The sequence below is a fragment of the Cariama cristata genome, unplaced genomic scaffold (genome assembly GCF_000690535.1).
Source record: "Cariama cristata isolate BGI_N322 unplaced genomic scaffold, ASM69053v1 scaffold16972, whole genome shotgun sequence".
NCBI lineage: Eukaryota > Metazoa > Chordata > Aves > Cariamiformes > Cariamidae > Cariama > Cariama cristata.
In genome coordinates this window covers 6226-19791 of record NW_009605686.1, presented here as the reverse complement: position 1 = coordinate 19791, position 13566 = coordinate 6226, and the positions used below count along the sequence as shown (strand labels likewise).

The 13566-nt window shown below is 40.3% G+C and overlaps 1 protein-coding gene across 1 annotated transcript in view; it reads right to left on the bottom strand.

The window, feature by feature from the left end:
• The window catches only part of SLC1A2 (solute carrier family 1 (glial high affinity glutamate transporter), member 2), a 28482-nt gene extending 15648 nt beyond the window's left edge, over positions 1–12834 (bottom strand). The window contains exons 1-5 of the mRNA XM_009696078.1: positions 12705–12834; positions 10586–10738; positions 9691–9941; positions 5693–5861; positions 2828–2954 (exon numbers count right to left, since the gene is read on the bottom strand). Coding sequence (XP_009694380.1) covers positions 2828–2954; positions 5693–5861; positions 9691–9941; positions 10586–10738; positions 12705–12834 — 830 coding nt within the window. The remainder of the gene's footprint in view (positions 1–2827; positions 2955–5692; positions 5862–9690; positions 9942–10585; positions 10739–12704) is intronic.
• Positions 12835–13566: the final 732 nt, after the last annotated feature.

Below are 13566 nucleotides of genomic sequence, written 5' to 3'. Positions count from 1 at the left end.
ACAAGCATGGACAGAACTAGTTTTTGCAGCGTAGTCATAAATATTGTGCTCAACAGAGTATAAACTGCAGAAGGAGTAGGGGGCTCTCAGGCTCAACACTGAGATGCAGATCAGGAATTGATGGAGATTCGATGGATAGCTTTCACATCTTTTTAAAAAATAACAGCCATCTCCAGCGAATTCTCCATCTACTTCATTTTATTCCATCCCATTTAATGGGATATGCATTTCCTGAATAGTCTTTGACCCTGCAATAACATCGTAGAAGAATACTATAATGTTACACAGGCTTGGATCATTATGAAGAGTGGTGTAGTATTTGTTCTTAATATATAACTTTTACAACCCATTGCTTATCTGGTTTCAGGGAGCTGCACTATTGGCTTCAGTTAAACTATTTGTTGAAACAAATTGCTTTTATCTTGAAGGCTGCAAAAGTTTCCATTATGTTCTTTCAATAATTTGGAAAAATGCTTTTTAGTTTACGGATTCTTCATTAATTACATGCTTTTCTTACTTAGGGTAGGGCTTTTATCATCTCAGCCGTGTGATTTCCAGATGACATAAATGGAACTTTTAAATAGGATAATAACAGTAGCACAGTTTGGTAATAAAAAAAAAAATTGAAATGACTGGATATTACTTTAAAAATGTAATAATCAGCAGTAGTGAAAAACGCCTGAAGGTGCATGGATAGAAGACGATATCTATAACTGCACTGGTAAAGATTAGTGTATTAGATAATTTTAAGTGACATTCACTTTCTCCATCTGTTTTATAAAACTTAAACTTGGAGAAAGTAATGTGTGTAACATGTGGAGAAACAGTAAACAAAATGTCTCTCTGAAAACAAATGGTATCATATATTTTCAAAAGTGTTTAGTGATTTGGATACTTAATACAAAGGAAACTGACTTTCAGAAGAAAAATGCTCAATATTTTCTGTAAGAAACATCTCATGGTCTCTCAAGCAATGTGCCCAGAACCTGGAAAGCCTTCCATCACTTGAAATGCAAGGCCAGCTGTTATACCAATTATCATAAGAAGCCATGTTTCAATGAACTTGACAAAGCATATTTCTTATAAAGAATTACATGGTGTCAGAGCCAGACATCTGATTTATTTTATGATTGTGTAGCAATGCCATGCTCCTGAGCGTCTTGAGTTGCCATGGGAGTTACAGCTCTCTGTGCAGAAAATCATAAACCAAACAAAATGTAACTCTGCATAAAGAAGTGCATTTGTCTTTATAAACACACATTAAAAAAACCTGCTTCTGGCCACAATAATTCTTTAAAAATTCTAGACAGAGATGAACAAGTGGAATTCCCAATGTCAATCTCCTTTCTCATGGAGAGAGAAATAAAAAGCACATCAGTAAAAAATAAACATTTACAGTGAATTTCTTGAAACTTCAATGATTTCCTGCCATTGCAACACTGACTACTTGAGAAAATCTGTACTGTAGACAAGGTAGTACGTCTTCAGTGTACCAACTGGTGCTAAGTGAAGTAAGAGTAAATTCTAGCTCTTGGAGACTACTCTCTACGACAGTACAGTCACCGTCCCACTATCGAGTGGAGAGCAGCAGGTTACAATAACTATTGAAAGCAGTAGGGCTTTGTAAATAAACCCAGCTGTGTTTTTATGTAGCAGGATCACCTACAGAAAAGCAGAAGCATAATAGGAATGCAGCGTCATTGCTTCAAGTTCTTTCTTTTGTTCTACACATTGCCACATCACTGTTGCTATCTGCATCACTCTTGCGTAACAGGCTCCCTATGAAACACTGATGATGCTGAAGACTCGTGCTTCAGGCATCCTGCTTCTTTTTCTATAAACTGCCCATCTAGAGCCTCAGAGAAGAAGCATACTGCAGTCTTGTAACTCAGAAAATCACTTCCAGGGACACCAGGGAATCATGGGAGCAATGAGCCATGATATGCGTGTTGCATCGGAGTGGCCATTTCTGCTCTCTAAGACCTAGGAGATAAGAAACACAGCAGTACAATGCCAAATGTAGCAATGCATTCTTATGTTCTGAAAAACTGGTTTTGTGTGATATGGCCATGCTTGGCTCTGCATACAATATCTCTGGGGAAGCTCTCGGAAGAAACATCTCAAAAAAAAAAAAAAAAAAAGAGAGAGAGAGAGAGAATCCCCTTCCAGAAATGTAAACGAGGGCTCAGTCTTTAATTGGGTAAAGACACTCCCTTGAAGGCAAGCCAGGCCCCATTATTACGAATGGGCATACTTCAAAACCAGGATGGATACCTTCCAGTGACCCCACTGCAGTGAGGCTGTAAGACGTCGATTCTGCAGAAACTATGGGTGGAGGGACTACACATCACTGAAAACCACTGGAATTTTATTTGGTGGTAAAGTATTTTTACTACAGCAGATGGTGAATAAAGTGTGTCTCCAGGCTTCTTTGTAATTATACCTCCCAGCTAATACCCTGGGATTATGCTAACCTCCCAGGAAGATTTGGATGTTCTTACATGGAGTGTTCTTGCTTGCTTAGGTGTCTTTCTATGTAATGAACTTCCATAATTAATGTGGCATTTGAAGACCTTTTCTGGTACCCGCATGCCTTGGATTTTAGTAAACAAAGAACAGAATACCTTCAGAAATATTTCAAATTGGGTCCTAAATAATCCTCACCAAATAGAAATAATCCTGCTGTGTTTGTAACATAGCTGTCAAGGCTTTAAAAAATGAACTAATTAATTACATTGTTTACTAACAAACTGTGGTCACTACACGCTATATTAGGGTTTTATGATTTTTTTAAAAATCTTTATTTGTTCTAGAACTTCAAACTTACCACATGATCATAGTTACTAACTTCATTACAATCTCATTCAGGATGTTGAAGAAATCCACCATCATCTTGGCCTGTTCTCCCATTTTCCCCATAGCAATGCCAAAAGCAATAAAGAATCCTATCAAACCTATTGGGAAAAAATTGCAAGACAAAAAAAAGCAAGTAAAACCACGTTTTTTAGGAAGCTGTCGTACCTAGTCAATGTCTTGATACTACCTGCTAATCTAGTTTTCAGAACTACAGTGTATTACACATCTCTTGGGACTTTTTAATATGGACTCACTTTCAACTTTCCTGATCATATTCAGAACATCTTTTATTCTTCAATATTTTACTCAATTCCAATTTCACAGCCCAGCTATGGTTTTTTTCTTTTTTCCTGAATTGATCCGATCATCAAAAAAATACCTATACCATAACCTTCTCAGTATCATGCAACTGTTAGAAACCTCATAGCCCCTGTCAAATGGAAGAGGCAACACAGCGCCGTATCATGACTCTTCTTTGTTGCTAAAACAGTCATTAGAGACCAAGAGCATTTTTCTTAGGCTTTACAAAAGTCCCTTGACAGATTCAACCTTCAAACTAGTCAGTCCTGGAGTACAGGGAAAGGCAACAGCAGCCTAGCATATAACTTTCACAGGCCAGGAGTATTCCAGTTAAATGAAGAAGGTGGGAGTGCGAGGAGAAGGTGGGTATTGCACTTCAAGCTAAACCACAGGTCTCCTATTAAACAGATTAACCTCACTGAAACTGGCTATCAGTGGATACGTAATCATACAATTCAATACAAGTAACATTTGGCTCCTAAATTGAAATGCTAAGGTGGGAAAGTCTGGAGCGTTGGACTATCAGTGTGAAAGACCCACAGAATGCAATTCATGTATTACTTGAGAGCTGTGTCTGCAATGCTAACCTTTACCATCCAGCAGTTTCAGCATCCAGAGTGGGATTATTAACTAACCGATACTGATAGATGGTTTGAATCTTCAGCCACTCTTTGAAGCTAAATTTTCAGTCATGAAATGAGTTCAGTATTTAACAAATGTGTGAACTCAGCTGGGAAATTCCTAAGGAAAAACCCATCAGGACACAAAAGCATTCAAGAGAAGGGAATTTGAGCTACCAGTACCCTGGGAAAAGACAGGCTGTTCCATATCCTCACACTGAGTTAAGCAATCAGATTTTTTTTTTTTTTTTTTTTTTTTTTAAATCCAGTCTCCTGGATATAAAGTCATTCTTTAGCACCAAACTCTCTTTGTTGAGTCACTTGAACAGGGAAGTGAAGTGTATGTTTGTGTGCTGCAGAGCATAGAGAAGTGATGAAAAGCTTTTCAGTCAAAGACCAAGTAACTTCCTGGAATTCATCCTCTGCATCAGAAAATGTTAGTAGGTGGCTTTGTTCATTAATTCCAAACAAGCTGCTACATTAGTCATAAGAGTCAAGTTGGTTTATATTTGCAGGAATTTGCCTGGCTTGTACAGTTTATGCAAGCTGGATGGCAATTCCCCAACATTTTCACTTCTTCATTCAAAACCAAACCAAACCACACCATACCAAACCACACCAAAAAAATCTGCAACATTTGAGAGTCATTGGTCAAAATATTACAAATCCTAGCAAAGAGGATACTACAAAATCCTAGCAAATCCGCCACCTAAGCTGTGTATTTCCTTTCTGTAGGAACTGTATTCAGCCTTCTAGCTCTTTTCTTATCCATGACAGAGCCTGCACAAAACAAGTCCAGCACTAAATGTAATGCATCTCTCACATCAGAAATACTGTTTCATTTTAACGCATAAGCAGAGCTCCAGGAGACAAAAAAGCAGGTGAGGGTAACAGCACGAGCAGTGAGCTGCTGCCTCACGCAGGGTGCAAAATGCCAACTTGCAGCTTTGGAAGAAAGCAGCTCCTCTGCCCACAGATGTTGAAGGGAAGGAGGAGCCGTGGAGGTTGGTAGAATACGGTGGCTCCCGGCTCTTGTAGAGCAAGTTGCTTCGCAGAGAAACAAATCATCTCCGAGCAGCTTACTGATGCTATCTCCCCTACGTCTAAGCAAAGCAGCCACTGCCAACCAACCAGCTCACCAACCCCTGGAGAAACTCTGCCGGCACAGCAGCCACTGCGTCAGCAGGAGCAGCCCATCAGCTGTAAGGAGTCCTTAAGGGGCTGTTTGCCCCTAAGAAGTGATGGCCTAATGGTGACATAAAGCCTTCATACCACCCCAACTTGCTGGCTTGTCCAGACAAGATGGCACAACGGCAGTTGTTCATAATTTGCAGCTGGTAAAGGTCAGCAGCCAAGATGAAAGAAGGAGGGAGTTGTGACTCAGAGATGTGTCAAGCCTCTCCGGGATTTTTCTTGGGTGGTGTGGTTCACACCCCACCTCTCACTTCAGGCTCTGCCTGAAGCCAAATTCTAGTTCAGCGTGCCCAAGACACCTACTGGAAACAAAGAGTTCAGATTCATCAGAGGGTGGGTAAAGCAGTGGCTCTTGAAGCTCTGCCCCATCCTGTTTTGCCAACATGCATTAATATTAGTCTAGGTAGGCTACTTCTAGGATGAAAGGATATTTTGGGTACCTCCTACATGCTTCCCCACTGTACTCCAATTAATATCTGCAAAGCTGCCAATCCAGATAATTCACTTGATTGTTTCTGTGATACTGTCATATTTCTAGTGAGACCATTAGATTTTCATCTTAGAGACCAACAGGCAGCCAGTAGGTGGTAACATTTGATGATTATTTGGGGAGACTAAACTTGCACTGAAGAGCAGATCAGACAACACTGGCTACCCAGTCACAGCCAAAAGCTGTGTCATACGTATGATGTACATATTTGAAAGGCAAAAAGTTTTCCTACCCAGGACATTCATGCCATCCTTAAATTCAAGTCCCTTCTTAATGACCAGCTGGGCTTCTGGTGGTGCTTCACGCACTGTCTCATTCATCATAGCAAAAGCAGAGTCAGTGACATTAGGTGGTTCTTCAGTGGGTGGTGGCACCAGCACTTTCTTGGTGACAGTTTGGATCTGAAGGCAATAAAAAAGGAGGATGAGAGTGGAAACAGACTGAATGTAATCCATATGGGAGATCAGGAAACAATGATGAAAAGTCTTCACTTGAAATTCCAGGGAACTATATTTTTAAAGGATTAGACATGCATTCCAAAACCTCTTACCCCCTCTTCCAAAAATAAGTTTGTTTTTCAATAGTTCCAAGTGTCACAAAGTCCTGGGAGTCTTTCTCATGACTCTAGTGTGAAAAGCATGGCAAACACTCATTCCTTACCACTAGGACATAACATTTTACAGACAGTTAGCCCCTTTGTCCAGATGGTTCACAAATGGTGCTTCACAGATTGTATGTCACATGTTGATACCACTTATTTAGCACCAAAAGGCAGGCACCTCTAAGATCAGTCACATCTGCAACTCTGCATTATGGCTTATGATTCAGGATGGTCTGCCCAGCTCAAGTTCTCATAGTTTGATGGTTAACTTGAAAACTTAGGGCATTTCCAACACTTCACTTGATGACTGCAAGAGCTCAAAATGGAATACACACAGTCCCCTGAGCTTTCTCATCAGAATGTTGGGAGTGACAGATAACAGTAAAATTATCAAAGCTGCCAGATACCTATTAAATCAAATCTGACCACCTCAAAAAAGAAGATATCAGCATCTGAATGGATCTGGACCCCTCCTGGCACATGAAAGGCAGGGTCAAGGGAAAGCTGGCGAGGAATGGTAGGGGGAGAAATGGGCTTGAGTTTGCAGCTAGGAAAAAAGGGAGGAGGATGTGGAAAAAGAGAGATTTGTGACTTGCTGCTTTTGGAAGGGATGTTTTCGTCCCACTTCATACCTTGAGCCTTTCCTGCCTCTTCATGGCTCTGGGACAGGCAAAATGGGTAGGAAGCTATGACCAGTTTGCCATAGTTTCCAATCTGCTCCCTACTTTCCTTGTTCCTAGAAACATGTTTGAGCAAGGCATCAGAAACAGTGCATTAGCCTTTCAAAGAACATTTTCACCTCTTTCCTGTTGAGATGGACACTGTAGTACTATGGGTGATGATCTAGATTCAATCCATACATTTTAAAACTGTAAGGTTTTAAAATACCTCACGTCTCTCCTTTCCAAGCCTGCTGTCTAAATCTAGAGAGGGATGTAGCTTTGTATGAGAAACTCTCCAGCTGTCCTGAAACAACCCAACATTCCTCCACATTTACGTTTTTTTCAGAGTTAAATTCAATATGAGGGATGTTGTCAACACAGTATTTTTTAAGTGAGGTATCCAGAATGTAAGAACAGAGTCACAGAAGCTAAACTTATAACATTAGACTCTACACACTGACAAATTCCACTACAGTCACATAAGTCAAAGGTCCTCAGTCCTTCTTTGCACAAGGCTACAGTCACTAAAAATGCTGAGCCTAACATCAAGTTTAGATTCTGACAATGACATCTAAGGCCAGAAAACCATTTAAATGTCACAGTCATATGTACAGTTGATAGTCCCATTCTCTTTCACGGCACATAAGATCTTAAGTCTCTGCTGGAATAGCAGTTTTCATTACAAATTAAGACTTTCTCGTGGACCGTACAAAAATTCAAGAGATACTGAAATCCCATGGTGGTTCAGAGTTCAGTTTGCAAATGAACTGTCTCAAAATTGCAAGTGAATCCCTCCACTGCCTTCTGCCTGGTCAGGAGGGAAGGTGATAGAACTCCCTCACAGACCATGGCCACACAGTACCATTGCTGTGCACCCTTCAAAGTAATTCTTTGCAGGATTTCTGCCAAAAATTGCTTCCTCCTAAGGCCACCTGGAAACACTGAATGCTCACGGAGAGAGTCTGTGTAAATGTAGGAAGAGAAAATATATGCTGACATCATTAAAAGCAGTTAATTTTCCTCCTAAATAAAGAGGCCAGTAAAGCCTAACTCCTTACTGAGGAGTTAAGGGCTAATAGAAGGCACAAGTTCCTTCTGGAAAGGAGAGTGACTGACTTTGCAAATGAAAGGTGGCTTTGTGGCAGAGGCTTTCATTGGTAATTAGTTTGGAATCTGATAAAATTAAACATTGGAAAGCCAAAAAGCTCAGTAGCTTTTCTGACCAAGTGTCAAAAAGGAACAATGGAAATGGTGTTCCATAACTAGTGAAGTGACCTGAACATTCATATCACACACATTGAAAAAGCAATATTAAGGTTCCAAGAAAACTATCTGACACGGGTAGCTTAATTCTTCTTTCTCCCACTTTCTGTCCCTTTGTCGAGCTACTTGACGACTTTCAACTGACCAGAAATTTAATTCTCCTCTCTTCCACAATTCAAATGAGGGAAAGGAAAAAAAAAAACATAAGCACCCTACTCTCCCCTCACTCAGTTTTGCAAGAATATATTTCACATTAGATGTGATGTTTAGCCACTCACAGTTTGACCACATGACTGACATTCCCATGATGATTTGGAAATATTGAGAATGTTCTCTCTTTAAATCCCCAAGGACTATGTGTTTTCATGTGGAAGTCCATGGAAGAAGTGAAGCAATCCAAGCCCTTTTGGCAGCTTAGGTTGCCCTCCGTTCTTCCACCCCCTGTGGCCTCTTCTCCCTTCCCCCTCTTCACTTTATTCTACAGCCATAATCACAGCTCCAGCTGTCATGCCATCATGCCATTTCACATAGGAACACTTAAGAACAGGTTTGGCAAGAAACCCTGTTCCATCCAAAAAAAAAAAAAGTCTGCATTATTTCCAAACAATTTAGTTGTAGTAAAACCCAGCTTACATACAAGAACTGTGCTTTTGGCTACCCATAGATCAGTCACCACCATTTTCTCTTTTTGCTTATAGGTATGTGCATGTGTATTTTTATAGTATTAAAGCCAGTATTCATTTTATTTATTCCTACAGCAATTGTTTTCACTGCACTGCACCACACCACAAGAATTGGGTTCTAATTCAGCAAAACGTAACTACCCCAGAATGGTGGATAAGTGTATGCATTTAAGCACACGCAAAAATCCCACTAAAGTCATAAGGTACAGCCCTGTGTTCAGATGCTGGTCTGACCTGGGTCACTGGTTAAGGGAAGGTTGTCCTACTGGTCTAGTAACCTTAGATAATGATCCTATTGCTGCTTGAAATAAGCAGAAATTAGGAAGCATGCATTTTTCATGTATTTCACCCTTCGGAGTGAAGCTGTTTTGATTAAGCATCGATGAAAAGCTTTTAGACAAAATTTTCTGCCTACAGAGCGAGCAACACATGGTGCAAGCATCCTTCTTTCCCAGCATGCTTCAAACCTGGCCTGATGGAGCCACCTGTAGGTGGGTCAGCCACTTGACTGTATTATCCCCACCTAGTCTGGACTCTAATACAGCAACAGAAGTTATGAGAGGTTGGGTTTTGGGGTACATTTCCACTGGCAACCAGCTGGAATGAAGATCATCCATATATTACAAATAGGGCACTGCAGAACCATCAGCTCTGTAACTAACAACCAAGATCAAATTCAACCTGGGTGAAAGATCCCATGATTCATCAGCTGTTCAGCCCCGAGGCAGCATTCATGACTGTATATATTGTATAAAAAGTGAGGAAAAAACTTAAGTTTACTTAATAACAAACTAAAAATCATCTTCTTTAAAAAAAAACCTATGAATTTAAATAATAACTACAACATAAAACAAAGCAGCTCTAAACAGTGTGCTTTCATTTACCTGCCCAAGACCTAAGACCTGTATTTCTCTTTGCATCATCATTTCTGTCATTCACCTAAACAATGACATTAACTCTACAGCCACCCCTGGTAAGCAAAAGATGTAAAAACATATTACCAAGGAGTAGAAGGATTTACCTGCTGAAAGCATGCTTGGACTAGATTTTCAGGGAACAGGTTTCGGATCAGATCCAAGAAAGCATCCAGACTAGATACTTCATCATTCTTCTTCCCTTGACCAAGCTGTTTCTTGAGTTTCGGATTCCCTGGATGGATGGCTAAAACCAAAATCACACCCAGCACGGCAGCAATAATAGTGGTGGACATGTAGTAGACCATGGCTCTTGTACCCAGTCGGCCACTTGCTTTAGCATCTAAACCAGACAGTCCTGCAGGTGTTTTATTTTAAGAAACAAACAGACTGAGACTCAATATCCAATTCAATAATCATCGAATAAAATCCTTCATAATTTGCAAAGTTTAATGACTGCCTACAGGTCCCTACTTTTGCCCTTGTGAAATTCTCACCACTAGATAGATTACTGAAGCTTCTCCCTCCAGTTCTTACGTGAACAATATCTGCTGCTGCTACTAATTTGAAGAGAAACATTTAAGATTCCATCTAATCGCAGAGGAGACATTGAAAAATAGAGAAGATATCCTACCATCTTTTGTCCTTGATTGCTGCGAACTGGTCATGGTCTGGCTGACACCACAGCTTTAAGAAGGCTAGGGTTCACTAGTGTCATGCCATCTTATTTCCAAGGTCCAATCCAGGAATTAGGTGAAACCACATATTAAGAAATTGCTAATGTTTAAGAAGGTAGCACATGTGCATGTGTTTGAAAATAAATTCACTGCAGCATCTACTTGTTAAAGCCAATGAAGTTAATCTGAAATTAACTCTGACATACACACTGCAACTGCAAAATCCCTGACAGGATCACAGTATTATTCTTCCTACATCACAAAAAGCAAACCAGGTGATACCTGTAGCAAGCATCTTAAAGTATTTATGGCTAATAGATCTTACCTGTGATTAAACTGGAGATAATTAAAGGGAGGATCAGCATTTTTAGCATCCTCATAAGTATATCTCCTGGGAAGGCTATTAACATGATGATGTCAGGGTCAATAGGTGTTGCTAGACGAAGAAGACCCCCACATAGTGCACCCAGGATAACACCTGGAAGAAGAATAAAAGAGAGCAGGTAGGTAACATAAATATACGTGAATGCGCATTGCTTACCCAGGAGAACCGCCTAGAGGAAAAATGGTTACACAAAGCAGCTGATTTTTGGTATAGAGACAGATTTTGCAAGGCTTAGCCTTCTGAATAATACGAGGCTGTAACACACTTACCACGTATCTCATGATGAAAGAGAAGTGGTCCTGATGTAGAATCTTCTGCCAACTGAGCAGACACCTAATGTACTATTCTGCTTCTGCAAATATAAATTTGCTGCAAACCACAATGCCATTGAGGTTTACTAATACTGTGTAGGCCTTGCAATACATTGATGGATAGTCAAATATAATTCATACCATCGTTCTACAGCTGGCAAAATCGAGGCATCAAGACATGATGTGATTTATACAAGGTTACGCAGAACCGACAGAAGAGCCAGGGTTAAGACTCAGCTCTTTGGAGTACGACATACAGCTCTCAACATAAGCATAAAACCACTTGAAAAACAAGGTCAGCATGAGTAGCTATCTTACAGCCTAAGAAAAACCCTGCAGGAAAGCTGGAATAGTCTTGTGAGGAAAACAGATTCAAGTTTCATTTGAGGGGTTTTGGAAGGGAGTGCCTGGTCTGGCATACCGCACATATCATTGAAGAAAACTTGATTCTTAGTACTCGTTTATTACTCCTTCCCTTTGATGATCTACATCCTTCTCCTCTTTTTGTGCTAACATCCTCAAATCACAAACCACCCTTTCATCACTTATTTAGATTTGTACAATGATAACACCTAACCCCCCCTGCCCCCAGGACTGAGGATGTTAAAGCATAGTCTAGGGAAAAAAAGGCCATGTTTACTTTCATAACACGGTCTTTGTGAATGGATATTTTATATTTACATCCAGGATGCCTTTGTTTTCCTGATCCCAAGCCTCAAGTGCAACATAACTTGACAGCAAAGCCCAAGTTGTGATTTGCAGCAACTATGACTCCTTGAAGTATCAGTTTGATACAATGGAAAATGCATATGTATTTAAAACTTTTTCTGGAACCGCATCAGGCACCTTCTAAAGACGATTCAAAGCAAATACTGTCTAAACCCTTCAGCGGTCTGGGTTTTGAAGGCTGAAAAATATGGATGTGAAATTTGCAGCTCAAGACCAGCTGCAGCTGGTCTTTCAAACAATAACAAAATAGAGTATGTCTATGAATTTGCTGCATTTGGCTGTTAGGCTTTCAGTGAAAAAGAAACAGGCAAAGAGCCAGTGAACCACAATAAAATGTCAAACTGTTCCATATTTGGAAGCTGCTGAAGCCAGAGGCAATATTCAGGATGAGATCACGGAGCGCTGGCTTACAGCCTCAGAGAGGGGGACAAACCTTAAAAGCAGTGGAGCATGAACTGAAAGATAAAAGATGAAGGAAAGGCAGTTTTCAAGAGCTTTTGTCTTTTTTCAAGTAACTGAGAGAAAAAAAATGTGTAGTGCACCTACTGAATGAGATCGATCTAACTAGCCTTGGGAATTAGATCAGACTCAATTCAAAACCAGACACAGAATGTATCTCAGGGGTGTGGATTTGCTCCGTGTTGGGTCAGAAATACCCTGCACACCTGAATGAAAGCAACAATGCCCATGGGCCACCTATTTACTCTCTGGTTGTTCAGCTGGAACAGCTGATGACCAAAGACAGGGTCTGTGGTACTTACTACGTGAACAAGTACAGAGACACAGCGCACGTCCCCAATTCAAAACCAGACACAGAATGTATCTCAGGGGTGTGGATTTGCTCCGTGTTGGGTCAGTAATACCCTGCACACCTGAATGAAAGCAACAATGCCCATGGGCCACCTATTTACTCTCTGGTTGTTCAGCTGGAACAGCTGATGACCAAAGACAGGGTCTGTGGTACTACGTGAACAAGTACAGAGACACAGTGCACGTCCCGACCAGCAGATGTAGCTTACCGAACACAGTAAGAGTCAGGAGCAGATTCCTGTGGAGCGACTGGCAGAACTGCACACATACGTTCCTGGATCTGTGCTCCACTGGACTTAAATGACTTTCATGCATCCGCACTTCTACTTGCTTAGGCATATTGTTGGCACTAGAATAAAAAATGCAAATCAAGTAAAAGTTATAGCCCAAGATGCCAGAAGTGAGCGAAAACTCTGGATTACTTCCATCATATATATAACTGGGGAATCTGATGCATATTCCATCGCTTCCCACATTTCACAAACACTGTATATTTACTGCTCTGAAGAAAGCTCTGAAACGGCAACGGTTTGTCTTTCTAAAGGCGTAGCCTTTAAGGTATTTTTTGTGGTTATCCCTCAAACAGTGGAGATGTAAACAGAGTTAGTTCACTGGACACATCATCCCAACTGTTTCACGGACTAAACTATTGGTCTTGAGCTGGAAAATTCAGTTTCCCCAAAGATCATGGTTGTCTGCTTAAGTAGGAGAGGTGGCTGAAGAACAAAGTTTCTATTAGCAGAAAAACGCAGATTTTAGTACCTTATTTAATTCCAATTCAGGAAAAGAGTTTAAAAATTAGGATTTATTTGTAAAATAAAACATTCCAGAATATTTTCCTTATTCTTCCCAAAACAGTTCATTTCAACATTAACATTTTATTGTAATATAATCAGAATGCTGAGGCCAAAAGAATCTTTTTCAACTTTGTTCTAATGAGACTTGAACAACTGCCACTGAAAATTAGTCAGAAAACAGTGCGTTTCCCAAGAAAACCTTTGGTTTCATTGAATTGGCAGTGTTTAAAGGAAAAAGTTTTTTGACTAACTCTGGTTCATATTTGAGCAAATG